Source organism: Heteronotia binoei, chromosome 5 (assembly GCF_032191835.1).
Source record: "Heteronotia binoei isolate CCM8104 ecotype False Entrance Well chromosome 5, APGP_CSIRO_Hbin_v1, whole genome shotgun sequence".
In the NCBI taxonomy this organism is placed as follows: Eukaryota; Metazoa; Chordata; class Lepidosauria; order Squamata; family Gekkonidae; genus Heteronotia; species Heteronotia binoei.
Genome location: NC_083227.1, coordinates 24,901,830 through 24,926,971, shown reverse-complemented (window position 1 = coordinate 24,926,971; position 25,142 = coordinate 24,901,830). Strand labels below are relative to the sequence as shown.

Here is a 25,142-nt window from a genome sequence, read left to right as displayed (position 1 = left end):
TCTCTGGCAGCTGAGGCGTGGGGTTCAGGGAATCAGCATAAGAATATAAAAAGAACCCTTCTGGATCAGACCAGCAGTCCATCCAGTCCAGCATCCTGCCTCACACAGTGGCCAACCAGTTCCTCTGGAGGGCCAACCATAGAGCAGAGAGGCCTAGGCCTTCCCCGGAGGTTGCCTCCTGGCTCCGGGTTTCAGAGGCTTATTGCCTCTGAATGAGGAGGTTTCCCTCAGTCACCATGGCTAGTAGCTATTGATCGACTTTTCCACTGTGAATCTGTATAGTCTTTTTAAAGCTGTTTATCCCATGGCCATCGCTACGTCTGCTAGCAGCAAACTCCACATTTTAAGCACTCTTTGTGTAAAGAAGTATTTCCTTTTGTCTGTCCTGAACCTACTGTCCACCAGCTTCATTGGATGTCGTAGTATTTGGGGAAAGGGAAAAATTTCTCCTGGTCATCTCACTAAATTCCAGAAACCTATGTCGTGTCTCACCTTAATCATTTCTTTTCTAAACTGAAAAATCCAAGCCTCTTCAGCCTCTCCTCACAGGGAAGGTGCTTTAACCTCATCACCTTGGTCGCCCTACTCTGTACTTTTTCCAGCTCTGCAATGTCCTTTTGGGGATACAGTGACCAGAACTGGACACACTATTCCAAATGAGGCCACACCATAGATCTATGCAGGGGCATTATAATATTGGCCATTTTATTCTCCATCTCTTTCCTAGCAATCCCTAACATAGAATTTGCCTTTTTCACTACTGCAGCACACTAGATATCATAGGCTCAGACATTCTGGTATGGGCCTATTGCCTTCTGCCTGTAGTTTCAGCTCTGTTTTTTTAATGCTTTATTCAAGTATTTAAGAATCCTGAAAACTTTGTATGATTGTATTTCCCTTCTATATCTTTTATCTGACCACATTTACAACACACGGACAGACAGACTGCCCAGAAATTCTGGAAATCCCTCTTCCCAATTAAAGAAAAAAATGCCCCTGCAGTTGTTAACTTGATGTTCATTCCCTTGCGAGCCTCTCTGCTTCCTCCGTGTCGGCGGCACAGCTCCCTAAGGGTTAAAGACACAGAGCTGCCGTTCCTAGAGAGGGCAGGCAGATGAAAGGATGTGTGGCCTCCGCGCTGCACACACAAAAAAAGAGCGAAAGTTCCTTCCTGCTTGAATTTCCTTCTGCAGCAGATGAATGGGGGGAGGAGGGGGAAGTGAGGCAAGGAGGCCCAAGCTAAGAGCTGCCTTTTGTATGCAAGGAGGCTTAGAGAAAGTGGTGAGTACCGCAAGAGAGAAACACAGATAAGGGGCATCTCCTCCACCACCACCCTCTTCCTGGGTAATCCATGCCTTCTGTGAGGCTTTGCTTCATCCCTGGCTCTGCACCGGCTGCATTTCTGTCTGCCCTGCAGACACAGGCCCCCTGCTAGGAAAGAAACAGCAACCTCCTTTGTCCAGCCATTCAACGCCATAAAAGAGAACCTCCAGGTTCAGAGGCAGTATACCACGTGCTGGAGAGACAAAGATCAGGGAAAGGGCTGTTTTTTTCTGTGCCCACAGCAAGGGAGGGCGTGCTCTATCAGACTAGCAGTAGGGAGACTTGGGTTCAAGAGCTTGCACCCACCCAGTCATGAAGCAGGCTGGGTGACCTTGGGCTCGCATGTCCTACCTTGCCTGGTTGTTGTGAGCAATACTCCTTCTAAGGGGTGCAGCCTTGTGAGCAAAAATTCTACTTGGTGAGCTGCTGGCATTCAAGTTGTGAGCTGCTGCATACATTAGTTTGTTCTAGGGCCATTTTTCCTGAGCTAAGACAAAAATGTGTGAGGTGGAAGCTAAAAAACTGTAGCTCACACTAACTCAGAGGGAACACTGGTTGTGAGGGTCATGGAGGAGGGAGGAACCATTTGGGCTGCTTTGGAGTTCCTTGGCAGGGTGAAAATGTACTCCAGACCAGTGTTCCCTCTAAGCTGAGTTAGCGTGAGCTAGCTCACAGATTTTTAGCCTCCAGCTCACAGGTTTTTGCCTTCGCTCAGGAGGGATGACCCCCGAGCACAATAATTTCTGCAGTAGCTCACAACTTGAATGCCAATAGCTCACAAAGTAGAATTTTTGCTCACAAGACTCTGCAGCTTAGAGGGAACATTGCTCCAGACGGTAATAGGCTGCTGGACTAGTCATATGGGAAAGGCAGCTTTGCTGGACCCATGCAGGAAATTATGGGAGCTACCCTAAATTCTTTGCTTGGTAGACGTTTTCAGTCATAAAAAGATGCTGTGCTTGGTGGTGACATAAAAGTTGTAGCAGGACTCGTGCTGGAGGCTGTGCAAATTAGGATAGTCAAGCTTTGCTAGAAAGCTCAGTTTTTGCAAGCCCTAAAAGTTTGCCCACTCCCAAATAGGAAAAGAAATTTCTAGAAATCTCTGAGAAGAACTTTGGGTAAGTTTAGCTGATCTTGGAAAGAGAGTAATCCATATTCTGATATCTTTGAGATCTCCAGAGCCAGAGCTGTAGTTTGTTTCTAATCCTCATTGGCAAATGAAATTTCAAAAGGTGGCTCAGTGGTAGAGCATCTGCTTGGGAAACAGAAGGTCCCAGGTTCAATCCCCGGCATCTCCAACTAAAAAGGGCCTAGGCAAATAGGTGTGAAAAACCTCAGCTTGAGACCCTGGAGAGCCGCTGCCAGTCTGAGAAGACAATACTGATTTTGATGGACCAAAGGTCTGATTCAGTAGAAGGCAGCTTCATATATGTTCATAAAATAAGAATATATATTTTTTAAAGGTTTGCTGGTTCAGAGTTCTAAGAATGAAAATGGGTTCACTGCCTACCTCTGTTGTGTTTTTGGTTAGTGGTTTTACAAAATTTGGATGTTTAAATGCTTAATAATTTAGGATTTCTGCTTATAAAAATATTTAGGTCATTTTTTGGCAGCTGTTTATTTTGCTTAATCATTTTTAAAACCATTCTTTTAAATCAATTTTTACTTCAGTTTACAAATATAAAATATAAACTATAATCATTTATATTCTTATATTCAAAATCATACATTCATATATAGAACATTAAATTTACATTTAATATTCTTCTATTTAAATATTTTATAAAGGTAGTCCCCCTGTGCAAGCACCAGTCATTTTTGACTCTGGGGTGACGTTGCTTTCATGTTTTCACAGCAGACTTTTTACTGGGTGGTTTGCCATTGCCTTCCCCAGTCATCTACACTTTCCCCCTAGCAAGCTGGGTACTCATTTTGTCGACCTCAGAAGGATGGAAGGCTGAGCCAACCTGGAGCCAGCTACCTGAACCAGCTTCTGCTGGGATCGAACTCAGGTCATGAGCAGAGGGCTCCGACTGCAGTACTGCAGCTAAATTTACTAGATTTACATTTAATATTTCACTTATATTTAATCTTCTCTTTTCGGTCTATCTTAAGATCTAATAACATTTTATTATAAACATGTATTGCCTCTTTCTTTCTATCATTCTCTGCTTTAATTTAATTTTGATTTTCTGCTATATAATTGAAAAAACATTCCCCTTTTTCTTGAAATTCTGAAGTAGATTATACCGGGAGAGTTGGTAGAAACCATTATCTAGGACAGAATGAGTAGGCACATTGATGAACACAAGTTATTGAGGAAGACTCAGCATGGGTTCTGTAAGGGAAGATCGTGCCTCACTAACCTGTTACAGTTCTTTGAGGGGGTGAACAAACATGTGGACAAAAGGGACCCAATAGATGTTGTTTACCTTGACTTCCAGAAAGCTTTTGATAAAGTTCCTCATCAAAGGCTTCTTAGTAAGCTCGAGAGTCATAGAGTAAAAGGACAAGTCCTCTTGTGGATCAAAAACTGGAAACAGGGAGTGAGTATAAATGGGCAATCTTTGCAGTGGAAGATGGTAAGCAGTGGGGTGCCGCAGGGTTCAGTACTGGGTCCCACGCTCTTTAACTTGTTCATAAATGATTTGGAGTTCAGAGTAAGCAGTGAAGTGGCTAACTTTGCAAATGACACTAAATTGTTCAGGGTGGTGAGAACCAGATAGGATTGTGAGGCACTCCAAAGGGATCTGTTGAGGCTGGGTGAGTGGGCGTCAACGTGGCAGATGAGGTTCAATGTGGCCAAGTGAAAAGTAATGCACATTGGGGCCAAGAATCCCAGCTACAAATACAAGTTGATGGGCTGTGAACTGGCAGAGACTGACCAAGAGAGAGATCTTGGGGTCATGGTAGATAACTCACTGAAAATGTCAAGACAGTGTGTGATTGCAATAAAAAAGGCCAATGCCATGCTGGGAATTATTAGGAAGGGAACTGAAAACAAATCAGCCAGTATCATAATGCCCCTGTATAAATCGATGATGCGGTCTCATTTGGAATACTGTGTACAATTCTGGTCACCGGACCTCAGAAAGGATATTATAGCATTGGAAAAAGTGCAGAAAAGGGCAACTAGAATGATTACAAAGATTTCAGGTTTTCACGGCTGGTAACATCATTAGGGTTTGTAGACTCTTTCGGGATCAAGTGCCGTGTTCTACTGTTCAATGCACAGCAGCCAAGAAGGTCTGAGTGCCTGCTCCGGCTACAACGCCACTGAGGATGTTCTCCGCAGCTGAGAACGAAACGTCTGGAAGGAAAACTTTCTCCAGTAGAACACGGCACTTGATCCCGAAAGAGTCTTAAAACCCTAAGAATGATTACAGGTTTGGAACACTTTCCTTATGAAGAAAGGTTAAAACGCTTGGGGCTCTTTCGCTTGGAGAAACCCAAAGGGCGATTAACATGTGGAATTCACTGCCACAGGAGGTGATGGCGGCTACAAGCATAGCCAGCTTCAAGAAGGGTTTGGATAAAAATATGGAGCAGAGGTCCATCAGTGGCTATTAGCCACAGCATATTATTGGAACTGTCTGGGGCAGTGATGCTCTGTATTCTTGGTGGGGGCGGGGCAAAGTGGAAGGGCTTCTAGCCCCACTTGTGAACCTCCTCTTCTTTTTTTTTTGGCCACTGTGTGACACAGAGTGTTGGACTGGATGGGCATTGGCCTGATCCAACATGGCTTTGCTTATGTTCTTATGAAATATGTTAGTTTTGTTGTTGTAGAATATGCATTTAGTTTATTCTTCCATTCCTTCAGGTCTAGGTACTTCACTGCCTTCCAATTTGCTCCAAATATTATTTTTGCTACTGCCATCACCACATATTTAAATAATTCATTATGTATTTTCATAATAAAGTATTTAATAGCATTTTTCTGGATCCATCACAAACTTAAGTTTTAATATCTTTTACATTTCTTTAATATCTTTTACATTTCTTCTTTATCTCTATCCAGTATTTTCTTGCTTTCTTGTATGACCACTAGAATGTTGTGTCTGTATTCTTACATTTCCAGCTCTTCTCATTTTAGTCTTTATTTGTTTTGGCTATATCTTTAGGGGTAGTACACATAAAGAACGTACACACCTAAAGAACCAGGATGGTGTACATTAATAAAAACAGCATTCATACAATAATTTTATAGTTAAAATAATAAAGAAGAAGATATTGGATTTATATCCTGCCCTCCACTCCAAAGAGTCTCAGAGCAGCTCACAATCTCCTTTACCTTCCTTCCCCACCCTGTGAGGTGGGTGGGGCTGGAGAGGGCTCTCACAGCAGCTGCCTTTTCAAGGACAACCTCTGCCAGAGCTCTGGCTGACCCAAGGCCATGCTAGCAGGTGGAAGTGGAGGAGTGGAGAATCAAACCCAGTTCTCCCAGATCAGAGTCCGCACGCTTAACCACTACACCAAACTGGCTCTCCTATGTATGAAAGTACAATAATTAATCTAACTAGATTGCACTAAAACGTCCAATTAGTGGTTTTTTAGTCCATAGGTAATTATGTATTCCATCTTAAGTATCAATTTTATCCAATTTAACATTCCTTTGATTTGAATTCATAATCTATTCAGACACCCAGACTAGAGTGGCTTCTTGGCGATATAATTTGATATTTGGTACAGCTAAACCCCCTCCTCTTTTTTTGTCCTATAAAACTTTAACTATTATTCTTGGCTTCTTTCTGCTCCATACAAAGTTGTTTATCATTTTCTGGCATTTTTTTTTTTTTAAATCATCTGGTCTAGAGGTGCCAAATGCCATTTGTTTGGATTTAATTGGGGGTGGGGAAGAGCCTAACAGAGTCTCAATTTATTACCCTCAACAACTAAGAAAGATACCTTTACGCATCTGTCTCCTGTTTTGACATATTTATTGCTACCATTAACTTCCATTTCAGTGTATCTGAGGAAGTGTGCATGCACACGGAAGCTCGTACCTTGAGTAAAACTTCATTGGTCTTAAAGGTGCCACTGGACTTATCTAAATTTCCCAGGGCCTTTAAGATGGAGCTCTTCCACCAGGCTTTTAATTGATCTCCTGAAGTCATCGCTCCCCCCAGCACCTTATTAGCACCTTTCCATCTAGGTGCTTGTGTTATGCTGAATACTACCAGCCTATATGTGGTTTATGATTTGTTGCCAATGATGTGGATCATGGTTTCTGTTAATTCTGTAATTATGATATTATCTAGTCTGGAAGTGGTTTCTTTAATGTTTTGTAAGGTTTTTAATGTTGTAAGCCACCCAGAGCCCACTTGCGGGATAGGGCGGGGTATAAATTGAAAAATTAAATTAATCTTTGTTCATTTGTTCAGACCAACATGGCTGCCCACCTGGTGTTATTTGATTAATTATCCTAGTGAATTATTCAGAGGTGATGGCATAGCCGGAAGCTAAGTAGGGCCAGCCTTGGTCCTTTACTTGGATGGGAGACCACTGAAGAAGTCCAGGGTCATTATGCAGAACAGCCAGTGGCATACCGCCTCTGTTCATCTCTTGCCTTGAAAACCCCTTGAGGGGGGTCTCCTTGAGTTGGATGCAGCTTGAATGCACAGGACTTTTTTTGTAGCAGGAACTCCTTTGCATATTAGGCCACACACCCCTGATGTAGCCAGGGCTGGCCCGACGCCCTGGGGCACCTAGGCAGATTTGCTGCCTGGCGCCCCCCTCAAAGCACCCCCCACGGCTTTCCCCTGTGGCTCCGTGCCCCCTCCCCACCCTCTGTGGTGTCCCGCCTGGCCTCCCAGTGCTCCGCTCGCCTGTCCGCTGCCGCTAAAAGTGGTGACGCTCTGCTCCCTTCCCCTTGGGGCTCGCTGGCTAAAAGTAAGCCCAGTTTGCCGCCCCCACCTCTCGGCGCCCTAGGCAACCGCCTAGTTTGCCTAGTGGCAGGGCTGGCCCTGGATGTAGCCAATCCTCCTGGAGCTTACAGTAGGCCCTGTACTAAGAGCCCTGTAAGCTCTTGGAGGATTGGCTACATCCGGGGTGTGTGGCCTAATATGCAAAGCAGTTCCTGCTACAAAAAAAAGCCCTGCACACAATTATTTAATGGTCAGACTGCAGCCTTTCAGTATTGTTCTCTTTAGTAAAAACTAAATGCATTCTTATTTCTTGAAGTACACCAGTTTGGTGTAGTGGTTAAGTGCGCAGACTCTTATCTGGGAGAACCGGGTTTGATTCCCCACTCCTCCACTTGCACCTGCTGGAATGGCCTTGGGTTAGCCATAGCTCTGGCAGAGGTTGTCTTCAAAAGGGCAGCTGCTGTGAGAGCCCTCTCCAGCCCCACCCACCTCACAGGGTGTCTATTGTGGGGGAGGAAGATAAAGGAGATTGTGAGCCGCTCTGAGACTCCAGAGTAGAGGTCAGAATATAAATCCAATGTTTTCGTCTTCTTCCTTCTGAGCAGGACTGTTTCTACCTACAGCTGAGAAGCCACCTAGTTCAAGGGGAAATGGTTCTGTTTTCTGCACAGAAGGCCATAGGTTCAACCCCCACCATCTCCAGTTTAAAAAAGGGGTTGGGGGTTGGAATCGGGTCCCAAGTTATGGAAAGGAGCTCCCGCCAAGCCCCTGGAGAGCCACTGTCGGTCAGAATAGACAGTGGGGGCTTTGACATACCAGTGGTCAGACTTTGTAGGAGACAATTTTGTGCGTTAGATGGAACAGCCCCACAAAATTGGTGGCAGGGTATGAGCTTTTGTGACTCGCTGCTCGTTTCTTCAGTTAATTGAATCTGAAAAAGTGAGCACTGACTCACAAAAGCTCATACTCTGCCACAAATTTTGTTAGTGTAGGCCGGGTGTTACTTTAGACTCTTGCTGTTTTCTGCCGCTACAGGCAGACTAACATGGCCTCCCATCTTGATCCTTGTCATAAGAACATTAGAAGAATGCTGCTGGATCAGACCAGTAGTCCAACTAGCCCAACATCCTGTTTCACAATGGCAATGCAGTTCCTCTGGAAGTCCAACAATAGGGTACAGAGGCCAAAGCCTTCCCCTGTTATTGCCTCTTGCCATTAGGATTCCGAGGCTGATTGCCTCTGAACATGGAGGTTCCTCTCAATCACTATTGCTACTAGCCACTGATAGGCCTCTCCTCCATGAGTAGAGTCCATGGCCAGTGAAGATTATGTTGCCACGGAAAATTGGGTGCCCAGAGGGCAGGAGTGGAATATTAGCTGGAGCTCCTTTGCATATTAGGCCACACACCCCTGATGTAGCCAATCCTCCAAGAGCTCACAAAAAAAAAAAAGGCTTGTAAGCTCTTGGAGGATTGGCTGCATCAGGGGTGTGTGTGCAAAGGAGCTTCTGCTAAAATTCCATCCCTGCCAGAGGGTAATTTTTTTTGTTGCTGAATTTTGTTGTTACTGGAGGTTTGGTTTCCTATTTCTCTTCGAGGAGAGGAAGGAAGGTTGACAGTTGTCCAGCTGATCGATAGCTTGATGTGTGAGGCATTACACGATAATTTGGGAGACCTTTGAACGATGTTTCCATCTCACATATGTATTAAATTCAGGGCCCTGGCATCAAATCCTTATGGAGATTTTGCGACTTGGCAGTACATCTTTTGGTTTCTTGAAAATCTTGTGTAGTAGGTTCTTCGATATCGAAATCCATCGTTCCAGTTTTCTTCCTTAAAGATTAACTCATGGCCCATTCTCTCTAACCTGTTTCTCATTGTTGGGCTACGTTTCCGAGACGTGTTACAACAAGGTGTTTGTTTCTCCATGCAAGCATTGAGCAGTAGGCTTAAAACAGATAAAAGGAAGTAGTTCTTCACCCAAAGAGTAATGAACACGTGGAATTCACTGCCGTAGGAAGTGCTGGCAGCGACAAGCATAGGCAGCTTCAAAGGGGATTTGAGATTGTCTGTTAAACCTCTATCATGTCATCCCTCAATCATTGTTTCTCTAAGCTGAAAAGCCCTAACCTCTTTAACTCTTTCTTCATAGGGAGGACGTTCCATCCCCTTAATAATTTTAGTTGCTTTTTTTCTGCATCTTTTTCCAATGCTTTTTTGAGGTGCGGTGACCAGAACTGTACACAGTATTCCAAATGAGGCCGCACCATAAATTTATACAGGGGCATTACGATACTGACTGATTTATTTTCAGTCCCCTTCCTAATAATCCCCAGCATAGCACAGCATTATCGTTGTCTGTGGGTAGCCTGTGGCTGTTTTAATAATTGATGTGGGAAGTAGCCATTTTGTTCTGAGATTTAGTGATATGTTTTAGGAGGGGCAGAGTGGTAAAGCAGCAGTACTGCAGTACTGTGGTCTGAACTCTCTGCTTACGACCTGAGTTCAATTCCAGCGGAAGCTGGATTCAGGTAGCCGGCCCAAGGTTGACTCAGCCTTCCATCCTTCCGAGGTCGGTAAAATGACCCCCCCAACTTGCTGCGGGGAAAGTGTAGATGACTGGGAAAGGCAATGGCAAACCACCCCGTAAAAAGTCTGCCGTGAAAACGTGAAAGCAACGTCACCCCAGAGTTGGAAACGACTGGTGCTTGCACAGGGAATCTTTACTTTCCTTTAGGAGGGAAAATACATATGGCTGTTGATGTTACTTTAGTCATTTTGCCTCCTTGTGCCATGATGGTATATATTTTTGCACTAAAGATACTCAACTTTTTCAGGCTGTTGTTATAAGCAGTGTTCCCTTCTACATTGTGGAGTCCTGTGAGCAAAAATTCTACTTTGCGAGCTACTGGCATTAAAGTTGTGAGCAAGCAGTTTGACTACAACATAAATCAGTTTACTATGGGGCATTCCTCCTGTGCTAAGACAAAGTGTGTGAGCCAGAGGCTAAAAAACGGTGAGCTAGCTCTCACTAATTCAGCTTAGAGAGAACACTGGTTATAAGTTCCTGCTTTGTTTCTGATTTGTCACTTTAATAATAGGGGTAAAAATAATGGTTTGTGGCCGGGTGAGAAGTCTTGGCAAAACAAAGAAAAACCATTGCTAATTCTATTTTCATAGTCTAAAAAATGAAATCAGTGAAGATCCTTTCAGGTCAGGAAAAAAGGGGAATCTGAAGTATCTTGACTATCTCTTCCAATCCCAAAAAGTTGAAGTTGGGCTGAAAACACCATATACAGTTGTTTTTCAGAGCAATTCCCATTGCATTAAGCAGATCACAATCTAAATTAAATAAATTCCTGTTTGTTTCTCTTTCCCTCAGGGAGAACTTTCCCTCTTCTCTGGAATGCCTGTGTCTCGCCTGCCTGTTAGCGTACGAGTCCTGTTAACTTCTGTTGTCCATGGAGAAGAAATGCCCATCAGATTTCCATAGGGCACTATTTTGGAGCCATTAGAGTAGATATAAGGTCAGAGGCAGGAAATTGGCCCTCACATTCCTGGGAAAATCAGAAGCTTGTGAGCAAAGACTTTAATTTCGGATGAGGCTGATCTTGGCCCAAAACAAAATGGCTGCCAGGGACGGGATGCAGTCTGGCTTTGGCCTGCGGTTCCATGCTGAACTAGAGCAGGGGCTCCATCGGCGGATCAAAATAGAAGAAGAGGATCCGTCAGATTCTGTAGTGGTGGATGGATTGGGGGCGGCTCCTCCTATTGGGCCAGCTGTGAGTATTCGGGAATTCCTACACAAACCCCCAGGAGAACAAGAAGCAGGTGAAGGGCTTCAGCGTTGGGAAAACCAATGGCAGGAGTTTCTGAAGACGCTGGAATACCCTCAGGTGGGATGGGAGACTCCACAACTGCTGGAGGAGCCCACCCACTGGGACAACACAAAGGCCTTCCTGGCCTCCTTTGAGCAGGTGGCTGAAGCCTGTCGGTGGCCCAGGGAAGACTGGATGGCCCATCTTCTCCCAGCCCTTGGCGGGGAAGCAGAGCAGATATTCAGCAGCCTGGATATCCGAGACAGGGTCCACTATGACAAGGTCAAGGCAGCCATCTTGCGAGGGGACGCCCTCAGCCAGGAGAGGCAGCGGCAGAATTTCCGGCGTTTCTGCTACCAGGAGGCCGAGGGCCCAAGAAGGGTATACAGCCAGCTCCAGAAGCTTTGCCATCAGTGGCTGAAAGTTGACAGGCACACCAAGGAGCAGATCTTGGAGCTGTTGGTCCTGGAGCAGTTCCTAGCTATCCTGCCGCTGGATATGCAAATCTGGGTCCGGGAACAAAGCCCTGACTCCTGCCCCCAGGCAGTGGCCTTCGCCGAGGATTTCCTGCTGAGGCAGCGAGCGGATGAGAACTGGGACGTCCAGGTGAGAGCTGACCTTTTCTTACTTTTCCCACAATGAGACAACCCTGTTCCCTAAAGGCAATTCCTGGAGTTTCTCCAGAAATAACGAAACCAGGCCCATTTTCTTTGGCCAAGAACGGTTAGCCCTGATGCGAATGGCCCAGGCTAGCCCAATCACATCAGTTCTTGGAAGCTAATCAGGGTTGGCCTTGGTTAGGGCTTGAAGGGGAGACCACCAAAGAAGTTCAGGCTTGCTATGCAGAGGCAGCCAATGGCAAACCACTTCCGCAAATTTTGTGTCTTGAAAGTCTGTGTCAGGGGTGTCATGTGTGCGGCTTGGGGGCCAGATCAGGCTGTCGGAGAGGTCCTATCAGGCCAGGGAGCAAGTCTGCTTTCTTCTCCCTCTCTCTTGCTTCCTTTTGTGTCACAGCTTGCTTTGCCAGGCTCTCTCAATTGCACAGGAGAGCTACTATGCCAAGCCTCTTTTTCTTCTATTGGCTGAGGCTCTGCCCCCTCTGGGGGGGGGGAAGAGCCAGAGCTTTCTTTGCCCAGTTCCCTTGATCCCACAGGAGATACAGAATCTTTGTGCTTATCCATGTCCTTTATCTAATATGGGGGGAGGGGTTCTCAAAAGGGAGGGAGGGAGGAAGGACAAGAAGTTTAAATGGCTCTTTGTATCGGTTCCCCAAGCTCATCTCCTTTGAAAGGGGAGTGTAATTCCATTTCGCCGTTTCTCTCCCCCTACCATAGGACTCAAATGGATATTCCTGTGCCCAGATTTTGGCATCCTCAGAAAAATCTTTCCAGGGTTCAGAAAAGGGGCTGTGAGCACAGAAAGGAATGCAGGAGATGTCCACGTGCCTTCAACGCAGACCCCCTGTGTTCTCCCCTGGGTCAAACTGGGAATGCAAATTATTTTCTTCCTTTGCTTCATGTATAAGCCACTTTTCTTCCCAGCGGGGACTCAAAAGTAGCTGAGGACATTCTCCCCTTTCCCTGTTTTACCCCACAAAAATACCTCTGTGTAATGTGCCAAAGTTCATCCAGTGAGCTTCTGTGTTTGAACTCGAGTCCCCCAGAGCCTAAGTCAGACACTCCAGTCGCTACATCACACTGACTCTCATTTACCACTGTCCCTCCACACACAGTCCATTCCAAAGGTTCCCCCCTCCCCCCCCCTTTGTGCCATTCTTTCTCCATAAGAACATCAGGAGAGCCCTGCTGTATCAGCCCAGTGGTCCATCTAGTCCAGCATCCTGTTTTACATAGTGGCCAGCTGGTTCCGCTTTGCCAGGCTCTTTCAATTGCACAGGAGAGCTACTGAGCCAAGTCTCTTTTCCTTCTATTGGCTGAGGCTTTGCCCCCTCTGTGGGGGAACAACAGGGCATAGAGGCTGAGACCTTCATAAGAACATAGGAAGAGCCCTGCTGGATCAGACCAGTGGTCCATCTAGTCCAGCGTCCTGTCTCACATAGAGATGTAAAATTTCCGGAAATTTTGAAGCTTGGAAAACCCCCCAGGTTTTTTCCATTTTTTTCTGGAAAAAAGCAGAATTTTTTGGAAAAATTGAAAAAAATGCTACATTAGCACTTCTTTTTTTCTTTTCCAGATTGAAAGTCCTTCTGTTACTTTAGGAACATAAAATATGACTATGGACAATTTTACTTAGCATGAAATTATCACAACTAGCATAATAAAAATATAGTGCATCCAAACAATTATTACAAACAGAATTTACTTTTTTAAAAAAATATTTATTTGTAATTGTAACAAATGGAGCAGCACTCTCCTGAACTGTTTACTAGTTTATGTGGAACAGAAAAAAAACCTCCAGAAAACAATTTTTAAAAAGCCAGAAGTAACAATGATTCATATTTCCTCTCCACAGTATTAAATAAAAATAAAAAAACCATTCATCATATTAAAAAAAAATGTTCCATAATCAATTTCTTTTCTTTTCTTTTTCTCAATTTTTCCAATTTTTTGGAAAAAAAAAACCAAAAAAGGCTTCCGGAGAAAACGGAAAAAACTGGGTTTTTTCCAAATTTCTCCAGTTTTTTTCCAGGCCTTTACATCTCTACCTCTTTTCCTTCTATTGGCTGAGGCTCTGCCCCCTCGGGGTGGGGGGACAACAGGGCCAACAACAGGGCATAGAGAGGATGGGACCTTCATAAGAACATAGGAAGAGCCCTGCTGGATCAGACCAGCGGTCCATCTAGTCCAGCGTCCTCACAGTGGCCAGCCAGTTCCTCTGGACGGCCAAGAACTAGGCTTAGAGGCTAAGGCTTTCCACTGAGGTTGCTCTTGGCTCTGGAATTCAGAGAATTAGTGCCTCTGAATGTGGAGGTTCTCCTCAGACTCCATGGCTAGTAGCCATTGATAAGACTTATCCTTCATGTATTTATCTAATCCCCTTTTAAAGCTGCTTATTCTTGTGGCCATCACTACATCCACTGGGAGCAAATTCCACATTTTAATCATTCACTGTTTAAAGAAATATTTCTTTTTGGCTGTTGTGAAGATGCCCTCGAGTTCTAGCATTTCGGAGAGGGAGAAAAAGGCTTTCTCAATCTTCCCCTCTCTCTGTGCTTAATTTTAGAAACCTCTCTATAATGTCCTTCCTTAGCCATCTCTTTTCTAAACTAAAAAGTCCCCTGAAATAATGGAATTAGTTGAAGATCTTCTACAAACAGGAAACATTCAGTCTCATCTCAGCAGACTTTGCAGTGCAGTGTAATGGTTAGAGCAGGAGTGACCAAACTGTGGCTCAGGAGCCGCATGTGGCTCTTTCATACATGTTGTGTGGCTCTTGAAGCCCCACAACCCTGTCACCCAGCTTGGAGAAGGCATTTCTCTCTTTAAATCACTTCTTCAAGCCAGCTGGTGGCTTGGAGAAGACATTTAAAGTTAAAGTTGCTTTTTTCCACCTCTCCCTTACTCCTCCCTCCCCCCATCTATTTTCCCTCCCTCCCTCCAACATCTGATGTTCATGTCTTGCAGTTCTCAAACAACTGATGTTTATTCTGTGTGGCTCTTACATTAAGCAAGTTTGGCCACCCCTGGGGGTTAGAGTGTTCAGCCTGTGGGACCTGGATTCGAACCCTCACTCTATCATAGAAGCCCACTGAGTGGTTTTGGAAGCCCGTTGTTCCCTCTCTGCCTAGCCTATCTCACAGGGATGTCGTGAGGATATTATTGCGGGAGGGAACAATGATATATGCTGTCCCAGGCTACTCGGGAGAACGGCAGGATATAAATGGTTGGGGGGAATAGAAAGGCAGAGGGACCACAGGTGCCCATGAATAAACCAATGTGGCTGCTTATCCCAAAGAAACTTCACTTTGTTTGTGTGCCGCCAGGCTTGCTTTTGAATGGGGTCTTCGCTTCTCTTTCAGGAGCTGGGGCCAATTGAAGAGATAGCTCTGGATTTTTCAGAGGAAGAGGAGCCTCTTTCAAACGCCGAGCGAAGGCAGGCTTACAGACCAGCTGGTCAGAAGGCCGACAACGGAGATGCCAACTCAGTGGGTAAGAATTCCTAGCTCTTATTAGTCCAAGAAGTGGATCAGTGGCTGAGCACCTGCTTGGCGTGCAGAAGGTCCCAGATCCAATCCTTGGCGTCTCCAGTTAAAAGCACCAACAGCAAGTTACGTGAAGGACCTCTGCCTGAGACTCTGGAGAGCCACTGCCAGTATGAGTAGCCAAGACTGACCTTGATGGGCCAAGGGTCTGATTCAGTAGAAGGCAGCTTCAAGTGGCCGTGTGTGTCAGAAACTGGAAAGATCAGGAGGACCCACGGACTGAGAGAAGCACTTAAAGGATGGTTTGTTTTCCCTTTGGGTTGCCTCTCCCTACCGGAAATTCAAGCTCTCCCAGAATCCTTTGCAATGGCATGGGGTCCTTTGAACCAATTTCCATTTATCAATAGGAAGGGCTCCCAGGGGAAAAGAGCCGAGCCCTGAGATGCCTGGGTTTATCTTCCCGTATATGCCCCGGAGGTCGCTTCGTTCGGCCTCCCAAGATCTTTTGACCATCCCTGCCCCAAGAGATGCCCGTCTTGCCTCTACCAGGGCCAGGCCCTTCTTAGTCCTGGCCACAACCTGGTGGAATGATCCAGGCCCTACCTGGCTTGTTAGCCTTCTGTAGGGCCTGTAAAATGGAACATATGAAGCTGCCTTATACTGAACTAATGTTTACAAAGCGGTTGTGATGACAACCCTCATCTGTGGCTCCGAATCATGGGTTTTATACCGTCATCACCTGCGACTCCTCGAGCGCTTTCATCAGCGCTGCCTTCGCACCATCCTCAACATCCACTGGAGTGACTTTGTGACCAACACTGAAGTCCTCAAGCGGGCGGAGGTTACCAGTATCGAGGCACTGCTGCTGAAGACGCAGCTGCGCTGGGCAGGGCATATTTCTAGGATGGAAAACCACCGCCTTCCCAAGATTGCCCTGTATGGCGAACTCTCCAACGGCCATCGAAATAGAGGGGCACCAAAGAAGAGGTACAAGGACTCCTTGAAGAAATCCCTTGGCACCTGTCGCATCAACCATCACCAGTGGTCTGACCTAGCCTCAGATCGCAAAGCATGGAGACACATCATCCACCAGGCTGTCTCTTCCTTTGAGAACGCACGCATAGCTGGTCTTGAGGACAAAAAGAGATTGAGGAAGAATCGCACTGCTACAGCACCAACCCTAAATCAGACTTTTCCCTGCAGCCACTGTGGCCGGACCTGCCTGTCCCGCATTGGTCTTGTCAGCCACCAGCGAGCCTGCAGCAGACGTGGACTATTGCACCCTTCTTAAATCTTCGTTCGCGAAGCCAAGCCGAGAGAGAGAGATACTGAATCAGACCCTTGGTCCATCAAAGTCAGTATTGTCTTCTCAGACTGGCAGCGGCTCTCCAGGGTCTCAAGCTGAGGTTTTTCATACCTATTTGCCTGGACCCTTTTTTGGAGATGCCAGGGATTGAACCTGGGACCTTCTGCTTCCCAAGCAGATGCTCTACCACTGAGCCACCATCCCTCCCCTGTTCTGCCAGGAGCTGTTCTGCCAGGCTTTTGGATGATGCAGCGGGTATCTATCTATTAGCTTCCCCTTCTGTACCATTCTGCTGTACCATCCTGCTATACCATCTTTCTGGACCATCCTGTTGTACTTTACTAAATATTGTGACTGGTTTTCATTGTGATGTTACTGTGATTTTATTGTGATTTTATTATTACTTATGCTGATGTACTCCGCTCTGAGCCCCTATGGGGGAGTGGGCAGAATATAAATAAACTAATAATAATAATAATAATCCAGAGAGACAGCAGAACAAACTTCGACTGTTTGCAAATGAAGCTGACTGACTTGGAATGAGACTAGAGGTTCCCATCCTTTTTGATCTTGTGGAACTCTGAGACACTTTGGTGGGTGCAGCCACAAAATGGCTGCCCCACGAGCCGGAACCACCCACAAAATGGCCACCACAGGAGGTAGAGACCCCCACAGAGGAATCCTAAAGTGCAAGGGACAAGAGTAGTAGTTTAAAAAAACACACTGTGAAAGAGGAGTGTGTGAGAGAATAAAACCGACACTGCTGTGACCGCTACCTCTGGAGCAGTGTTAATTTAATCTGCACAGCCAATAAGATCCTGGTGGGCAGAAGCCCTCCTGGCCACACCCACTTTCTGAACAGACTTGATGGGCACCAGGAGATGTGCCAGTGGGCCATTGGGGCTCCCTAAGCTAGACTTTTGACCAGGGCTTTTTTTTGTAGCAGGAACTCCTTTGCCTATTAAGCCACACACCCCTGATGTAGCCAATCCTCTTGGAGCTTACAATAGGGCCTGTAAGAACAGCCCTGTAAGCTTTTGGAGGACTGGCTACATAAGAGGGTGTGGCCCAATATGCAAATGAGTTTCTGCTACAAAAAGCCCTGCTTTTGACCAAGTAGCTTATGTGTTGTCTGCCAGGGACTCTCTGGGGGGTCCCACAAGGACCAGGATTAGGGCTGATACTATTTAATTTATTCGTAAATGATCTGGATCTTGGGGTGAGTAGTGTAATGGCCAGGTTTTCAGATGATACAACATTATTCAGGATGGTGAAAGCCAGGGCTGACAGTGAAGATCTCTAAAAAGACCTCCACAGAGTGGGTAAGTGGATGACAATGTGGCAAATGTAGTTCAGTGTAGGGATTGGGAAGCGTAGGGAGATGCACATTGGGACAAAAAAATCCTAACCAACTATAGGCTAATGGGGTTTGAACTTGCTGAGCCCAAGAGGAAAAAATGATCATGGGGTCGTAGGCAGTGTTTCCTCTAATCTGCAGAGTCTTGTGAACAAAAATTCTACTTTGTAAGCTACTGACATTAAAGTTGTGAGCTACTGACATTAAAGTTGTGAGCTGCTGCATAAATTAGTGTGCTCTGGGGTCATCCTTCCTGAGCGGAGACAAAAATATGTGAGCGGGATGCTAAAATGTATTTATTTTGATTTGATTTACCGTATATCCTGCCCTCCCCACCGAAGCAGGCTCGGGGCGGGATATAAAAATCTGTGAGCTAGCTCACACTAACTCAGCTTAGAGGAAACACTGGTCATAGGTGGTGACTCAATGAAAGTGTCAACACAGTGTGCTGCAGCAGTGGGAAAAAGCAAACTCTGTGTTAGGGATTACTAGAAAAAGGACTGAGAATAAAGCAGGCAGTATCGTAATGCCCCTGTATAGATCTAGGTTGTGGCCTCATTTGGAATACTGTGTCACCATATCTCCAAGAGGACATTGCAGAGCTGGAAAAAAATACAGAGGAGGGCAACCAAGATGATTACGGGATTGGACCATCTTTCCCATGAGGAAGGGCTGAAGAGTCTGGGACTTTTCAGTTAAGAAAAGAGACAACTAAGGGGGGGACATGATAGAGGCATGTAAAATTATGCATGGGGTAGAGCAGGGATGGGGAACCTTTTTTCTGCCAAGGACCATTTGGATATTTATAACATTCGCGGGCCATACAAAATTATCAACTTAAAAAACAGTGCTCCGCCAAGGAAGAATGATTCAGGCCAGCAAAATTAATACAAATAATTGTTTTTTCTATTTGTAGTCATGTGAGGAGAGTTTAATTTGGCACACACACACCTGGCCCGCCACCCTAGGCAAATGCCTAGGTCCAAGGCTTTTTTTGTAGAGGCTGCCATGTGGCTCGGCTCATCCCAGCAATCTCCAAGGGCCAGACCAAGTGATCTCGAGGGCCATAAATGGCCTTCAGGCTGGACGTTTCCCACCCCTGGGCTAGAGAGAGTGGACAAAGAGAAATTTGTGCTGCTCTCAAAATATTAGAACTTGAGAGCATTCAACGAAGCTGGTAGACAGTAGGTTCAAAACAGACAAAAGGAAGTACTTCTTTACACAGAGAGAGATTAAAATGTTGAATTTGCTGCCAGAAGATGTAGCGATGGCCACAGGAGTAAACAGCTTTAAAAGGGGATTAGATAGATTAATGGAGGATGAGTCGATCAGTGGCTACTAACCATGGTAGCTGAGGGGGACCTCTACATTCAGAGGCAGTCAACCTCTGAATCCCAGAGCCAGAAGGCAACATCAGGGGAAGGCCTCAGCCTCTATGCGCTATTGCTAGCCCTCCAGAGGATCTGGCTTACTGCTGTGTGGGGCAGGATGCTGGACTAGATGGACCACTGGTCTAATCCAGCAGGGCTCTTGTGTTCTCATGAAGACAGATCTTTCCCATTGTGCGTTAGAGGAGATGCCTAGGAGCAGGGGTCGTTTTGTAGAAAAAGAGGTGCCGGAGCTCATTAGCACATAACTCATTTGCATATACCACATACCCCTGACATCACCAGAAGGTACACTAAATTATATCAGCTCAGCATCTACCTCAAAATGCTTCCTGAATTATAATGTGTCATAATAAAACCTGACTCCCATCATACTTTTAAATTTATTTTCTCCTATGTGGCCACAGTGGCATGATGAAGTTTACCATCTGTCTGCTTGATATGTTTGATTGTTTTCTCATTTTTTTTGTAGGGAAATTTTTTTTAAAAATTGTCAAATCTAAGAGTTCAGCAAAATTCTCACAGGGGGGTTGAACAATGGAGCTCAGAAGCAAGTATTGGGGGGAATGGGGAAGGGTAAAAAAGAAAGCAGAATAAAATTTAGAGGTTTTGGAGCTCCACTCCTGTGAGCTCCTGCCCCAAATGAGTACATGTCCCAAACATGGCAAAAGCCTGGGGGTGAAATACTGTGTACAATTCTGGTCACTGCACCTCAAAAGGGGTATTATAGCATTGGAAAAAGTCCAGAAAAGGCAACTAGAATGATTAAAGATTTGGAACACTTTCCCTATGAAGAAAAGTTAAAACGTTTGGGGCTCTTTAGCTTGGAGAAACATCGACTGTGGGGTGACATGATAGAGGTTTACAAGATTATGCATGGGATGGAGAAAGTAGAGAAAGAAGTCCTTTTCTCCCTTTCTCACAATACAAGAACTCGTGGGCATTCAATGAAATTGCTGAGCAGTCGGGTCAGAACGAATAAAAGGAAGTACTTCTTCACCCAAAGGGTGATTAACATGTGGAATTCACTGCCACAGGAGGTGGCGGCAGCTACAAGCGTAGCCAGCTTCAAGAGGGGATTGGATAAATATATGGAGCAGAGGTCCATCAGCAACTATTAGCCACAGCATTTTATGGGAACTCTCTGGGGCAGTGATGTTCTGTATTCTTGGTGCGGGGGGGGGGCAAAGTGGAAGGGCTTCTAGCCCCACGTGAACCTCCTGATGGCACTTGGGGGATTTTTTTGGCCACTGTGTGACACAGAGTGTTCGACTGGATGGGCCATTGGCCTGATCCAACATGGCTTCTCTTATGTTAAGCCACAACTCCATGCACAGCAGGTGCTAGGGAGCTTAGCATCAGAAAGGAGCTGTTTTAACGTATCCTCTTTCTTTCTTCTGGCAGATGATGACTGCCTGAGTGTCAATGAGGAGGAGGCGTACCCCTTGGAAAGCCCCGATCAAGGCTGCCCAAATCAGGCTGCAAAGAGAAAGAGAGGAGAAAGGGAAGGTTCCCGCTTCCAAGAGCAGGGCAGCAGTCCGGAGGGCTGGCACCGAGTCGAGCAGAAGAGGGGAAGCGGCTCTCAAGAGAGAGCTGAAACCTCTGTCCTTTGGGAGGGCGATGAGCCCCTCGATGGGGCAAGGGGACAAAAGAAAATTCCTCCAGGGAAAAAGAAAGACTCTGACAAGGTGGACGGCCTGCACTTCGGACAGAGGCTGGATCTGATTCAAGGGGAAAGTTCCAACCCAGACGAGAAGCCACTGAAATGCTCCACCGGAGGGAAGGACTTTAAGGTGATCTCTCACTATATTTCCCACAAAGGAAGGAAGCTCCATAGGTGCCCGGAGTGTGGGAAATGCTTTATCGCTCAAGCACACCTTATCATTCATCAGAGAACCCACACTGGAGAGAAGCCTTTCAAATGCCTAGCTTGCGGGAAAACCTTTGCCCAGAGTTCCAACCTCACTGTCCATCAAAGAATCCACACGGGAGTGAAACCGTTCCAGTGTTTGGACTGTGGGAAAAACTTCTGTTCCAGCACCAATCTGATCAAACATCGGAGCATCCACGCGAAAGAGAGCCTGTATAAGTGCACGGTGTGTGGGAAAAGCTTCAAGGTGCGCTCCCACTTCATTGCCCACAAGAGGATGCATGCTAGGAGGAAATCCCACAAATGTCCTGACTGTGGGAAGTGCTTCCTCTTCAAGTCTCCTCTGATTATCCACCGCCGCATCCACACTGGAGAGAAACCATACAAGTGCCTGGAGTGTGGGAAAAGCTTCAGCCAGAACGCTCACCTCAATGTTCATCAAAGAACCCACAAAAGAGTGAAATCGCTCCAACGTTCCGACAGCGGAGAAAGTATCCGTTCCAGCATGAACCTTGTCCAGCCCCGGAGGATGCATGTCAGAGAAAGTCCGTATAAATGTTCAGAGTGTGGGAAAACCTTCCGAGTGAACGCTCACCTTATCGCCCATAGTAGGAGCCACTCGACAAAGAAACCGCATAAGTGCTCGTACTGTGGGAGATCCTTCTTTACCAAATCGTACCTCATCATCCATCAGAGAAGCCACACCGGAGAAAGACCATTTAAATGTTTAACCTGTGGGAAGGGTTTTAGCCAGAGCTCACACCTTAATGTCCATAAACGAACCCACACCGGCGTGAAGCCATTCCAGTGCCCACAGTGCGGGAAGAACTTCAGTTCAAACAAGAACCTCCGGAAGCACCAGAGAAACCACACCTCGGAAGACCTGTACATATGTACCGACTGTGGGAAAAGTTTCCAGGTGCACGCACATCTCATCGCACACAAGAAAATGCATGCAGCCAAGGCATCGTATAAGTGCTCACACTGTGGGAAATCCTTCTTTACCAAATCCGCCCTCATCGTCCACCAGAGAATCCATACGGGAGAGCGGCCGTACAAATGCCTGGAGTGTGGCAAAAGTTTCACACAGAGTTCGCACCTGACGGCCCATCAGAAAACCCACAAGGGGAAGAAGGCATTCCAGTGCCCGGATTGTGGGAAAAGCTTCCGGTTCAGCTCCCACCTTCTCACCCACAGGAGAATCCACAAGGACAAGAAACCCCACAAATGCTCATACTGTAACAAATCCTTTATCTTCAAGTCCTACCTGACCATTCACGAGCGGAAGCACACGGGCGAGAGACCGTTCAAATGCCTGGTTTGTGGCAAAAGCTTCAGCCAGAGTTCTCACCTGAACGTCCACAAAAGAACACATGTGGGGGAAAAGCCGTTCCAGCGTCACGAACGTGGGAAAAGTTTTAAAGTGAGCTCTCAGCTTCTGGCCCGCCAGAAAATCAGCACAGCCAAGAAACCACACAATAAATGCTTAGAGTGCGGGAAGTCCTTCATTTACAAATCGTACTTGATCATCCACCAGAGAACCCACACGGGCGAGAAGCCTTACAAGTGTTTGGCTTGTGGGAAGTGCTTCAGCCAAAGCTCGCACCTGAACGTCCATCAAAGGACCCACAGAGGGGTGAAGTCGTTCCGATGTCCTACCTGCGGGGACAGCTTCAGCTCCAGCGTCAAACTTCTCAAGCACCAGACGATCCACACGAAAGGGGACCCGTTTGAATGCTCGGACTGCGGGAGGTCCTTTGTCTGCAAGTCACAGCTTGTGATCCATCAGCGAAGCCACACCGGGGAGAGACCGTTCAAATGCTCAGACTGTGGGAAGGGATTCAGCCAGAGCTCGAACTTGCTCAGGCATCAGCGCATCCACGCAGAGAATCCCTACAAATGCCTGATGTGCAGGAAAGTTTTCCCTTCGGAAGAGGATCTTGTGAAGCACCAGAGAATCCACACATAGCAGGAAGGGGCCACTTACTTCTCACATTGCCATCTGAGTGCACTGCCTTTTACTGCCAATCCCATTTTCTTAGGTGTTACAAGAAACAAAACTTTGACAGTGAACTATAAGATCCGTTGCTTCTTCAACAATTTGTAGGGGAGGGAGTCCTGGGTGAAATGCTTAGGCTGCAGGGGAGCTTCCTCCGGGGCCATGCCATGTGTCTTTCTGTGTTGATCATCAGATCTTTGAACCGACAGTGCATCTTGAATCTAGGACCCCCCCGGAGATGCTCAGGTGGTTTAGTGCATCCATAACCCAGCTCTGGCTGAAAGAAGAAACTTGAGAGCTGCTTAACCGCGATAGGTTGGATTGGATCCCATGGTACTCGCTTAGTGGTTGGATTGGATCCCAGACTCGCTTAGTGGTTTGGATTGCAAGGGGGGGCCTGGCTGCTTTGTTCTTGGGGAAGATTCCTTGATCTAGTCCCACCACCCCTCACAGCCCCCAACTAAACAAGAGCTGATTCTCAGAGCTGTAAAGGACCAGGATTCTAGCAGAACTGTCCAGGAGAATTGAAAAGGTCACGCAGAAGGGAATTTGCAGGGGTGAGGGGTGGGGACACATCAGTGAAGCCATATAAACTCCAAGGGTAGATAAAACTTCCGTGGGGGCTCCAGCTTTGGGAAATGCCAGAGAAACTTGAACTCCCCAAAGTGAATCCATTCCAGAATTCTGTCTGTTAGCTATCAGAAAATCCGTGTTGTCAAGTGAAACGATACCCTCTCGGTGAAGAGGAAACAACCAAGTCGGCTGACCGATATAGGGCTTTTTATGAAGTCATAAAACCCCTCTTCATCTGCTGTATTATCTTTTTTATATATACATTGGGTCATACAGTGTTAATTGGCTTTCTGTCGATATAGCTACACTCGCTTGCGTCTTCTGCGGCTCAGAAAATATTGCCAAGAGAAATTACAGATAGACTGATTGTCTTAACAACTGCACCCAAAGGATTGAAGTGGCATTGCAAATCTATTTCCCATATTCTCGGGGTGGGAGACACAAAGATCTTTCCATATTTGTGGGTGCTTTCTCCAGAATCTCACCACTAAGACAAGCAGAGCTGACCTCGCTAAAGAAATTAACCAGCAAGAATATTAATATAGACTGAGGGCGGGGGGGGGGGGGGGAGGAATTAATCTGAATCACAACCTTTTTTTTGTTCTTTCCCCCATGGGATTATGGTAGATAACAGCTACCATCCAGTAAATGAGCCAGTGACCATTCTGTAAGATCCACTCCCCCCACAACAAAGCTTGGCTTCGCTTGCTAGCTTCAGACCTTCTGTCTTCCCCCACCTCCAGTAAATTCACAAAAGTTCTGTTTTGTTTTCTTATAAACAGTCCCTTGAGTGGACATCACCTGGGCTTTGGATACGATGCTGCAACTTCTAACTGGGAATGAAAGCAAGCCATCTAGGAGAACTGCTTGTCCTCTGCTGCATGCTAAAAATTACTCTGAAAAACTGAGATTTTGCAAACTTGGGAACTGCTCCTGGCAGGGAGCAAAACCCTGTCTCAAACCACTCTGGAATTTCATCCATAAACTCATGTTTAATCCCCGGCCGAGGGAATAATTTGCTTGACTCCAAAAACGGGAAGCGAACTGACGTCAAAACTCAGCATTCTCCTCAGGCTCCAGAACCAGAGCTCCATATGGCTCATTTGACTGAATGGTCTCCTTAAATTACAAAAGGCTTTTGTTGGGGGGGGGGGGATCATGGCCGAAACCATCTAATCTTTCTCCCCCTAAAGTAAAGCATTGAACGTCAATGAGGAAGGGGCTGTGTTAGCCTTTCCAGCCTGCAGTCACTGCCACTTCTTGGTTACCACTTCTCCCGTTTGTGACTTCTTCCCCTGGGAACTCCACCCTTGGCAGCTGCCTTCATTTCCTGTGAACTCTGTTATGGGACCTGGAATGCCGTTACCTCCGTTTCTTGAAAGAAATCTGTTATGTTTTCTTTACATCGGGTTTGCTTTGTTTTCAGACCGTGGCAAAGCACCGTAATGGTTTGCTTTTGATGGATGTTAGTGTATTCTTTCCCCCCACTTGTTTTTATTTCAGTTCCGATTTGAAATTATACTTGTTACTGTTGTTTGGATGA

The 25,142-nt window shown here is 46.2% G+C and overlaps 1 protein-coding gene across 1 annotated transcript; it reads left to right on the top strand.

Moving 5' to 3' along the window:
• The first annotated feature begins 1,148 nt into the window (after positions 1–1,148).
• Positions 1,149–25,142, top strand: LOC132571220 (zinc finger protein 585A-like). The gene is made up of 4 exons (XM_060237943.1): positions 1,149–1,281; positions 10,569–11,610; positions 14,984–15,113; positions 20,562–25,142. The coding sequence occupies exons 2-4, from the start codon at positions 10,786–10,788 to the stop codon at positions 22,994–22,996; spliced, it is 3,390 nt and encodes a 1,129-aa protein (XP_060093926.1). The 5' UTR covers positions 1,149–1,281; positions 10,569–10,785; the 3' UTR covers positions 22,997–25,142.

Coding starts and splice junctions, on each gene's coding strand:
- LOC132571220 (XM_060237943.1), top strand. CDS start 10,786: ATGAGGCTGATCTTGGCCCAAAACAAAATGGCTGCCAGGGACGGGATG. Junction 11,611..14,983: donor ATGAGAACTGGGACGTCCAG/GTGAGAGCTGAC, acceptor CTTCTCTTTCAG/GAGCTGGGGCCAATTGAAGA. Junction 15,114..20,561: donor CGGAGATGCCAACTCAGTGG/GTAAGAATTCCT, acceptor TTCTTCTGGCAG/ATGATGACTGCCTGAGTGTC.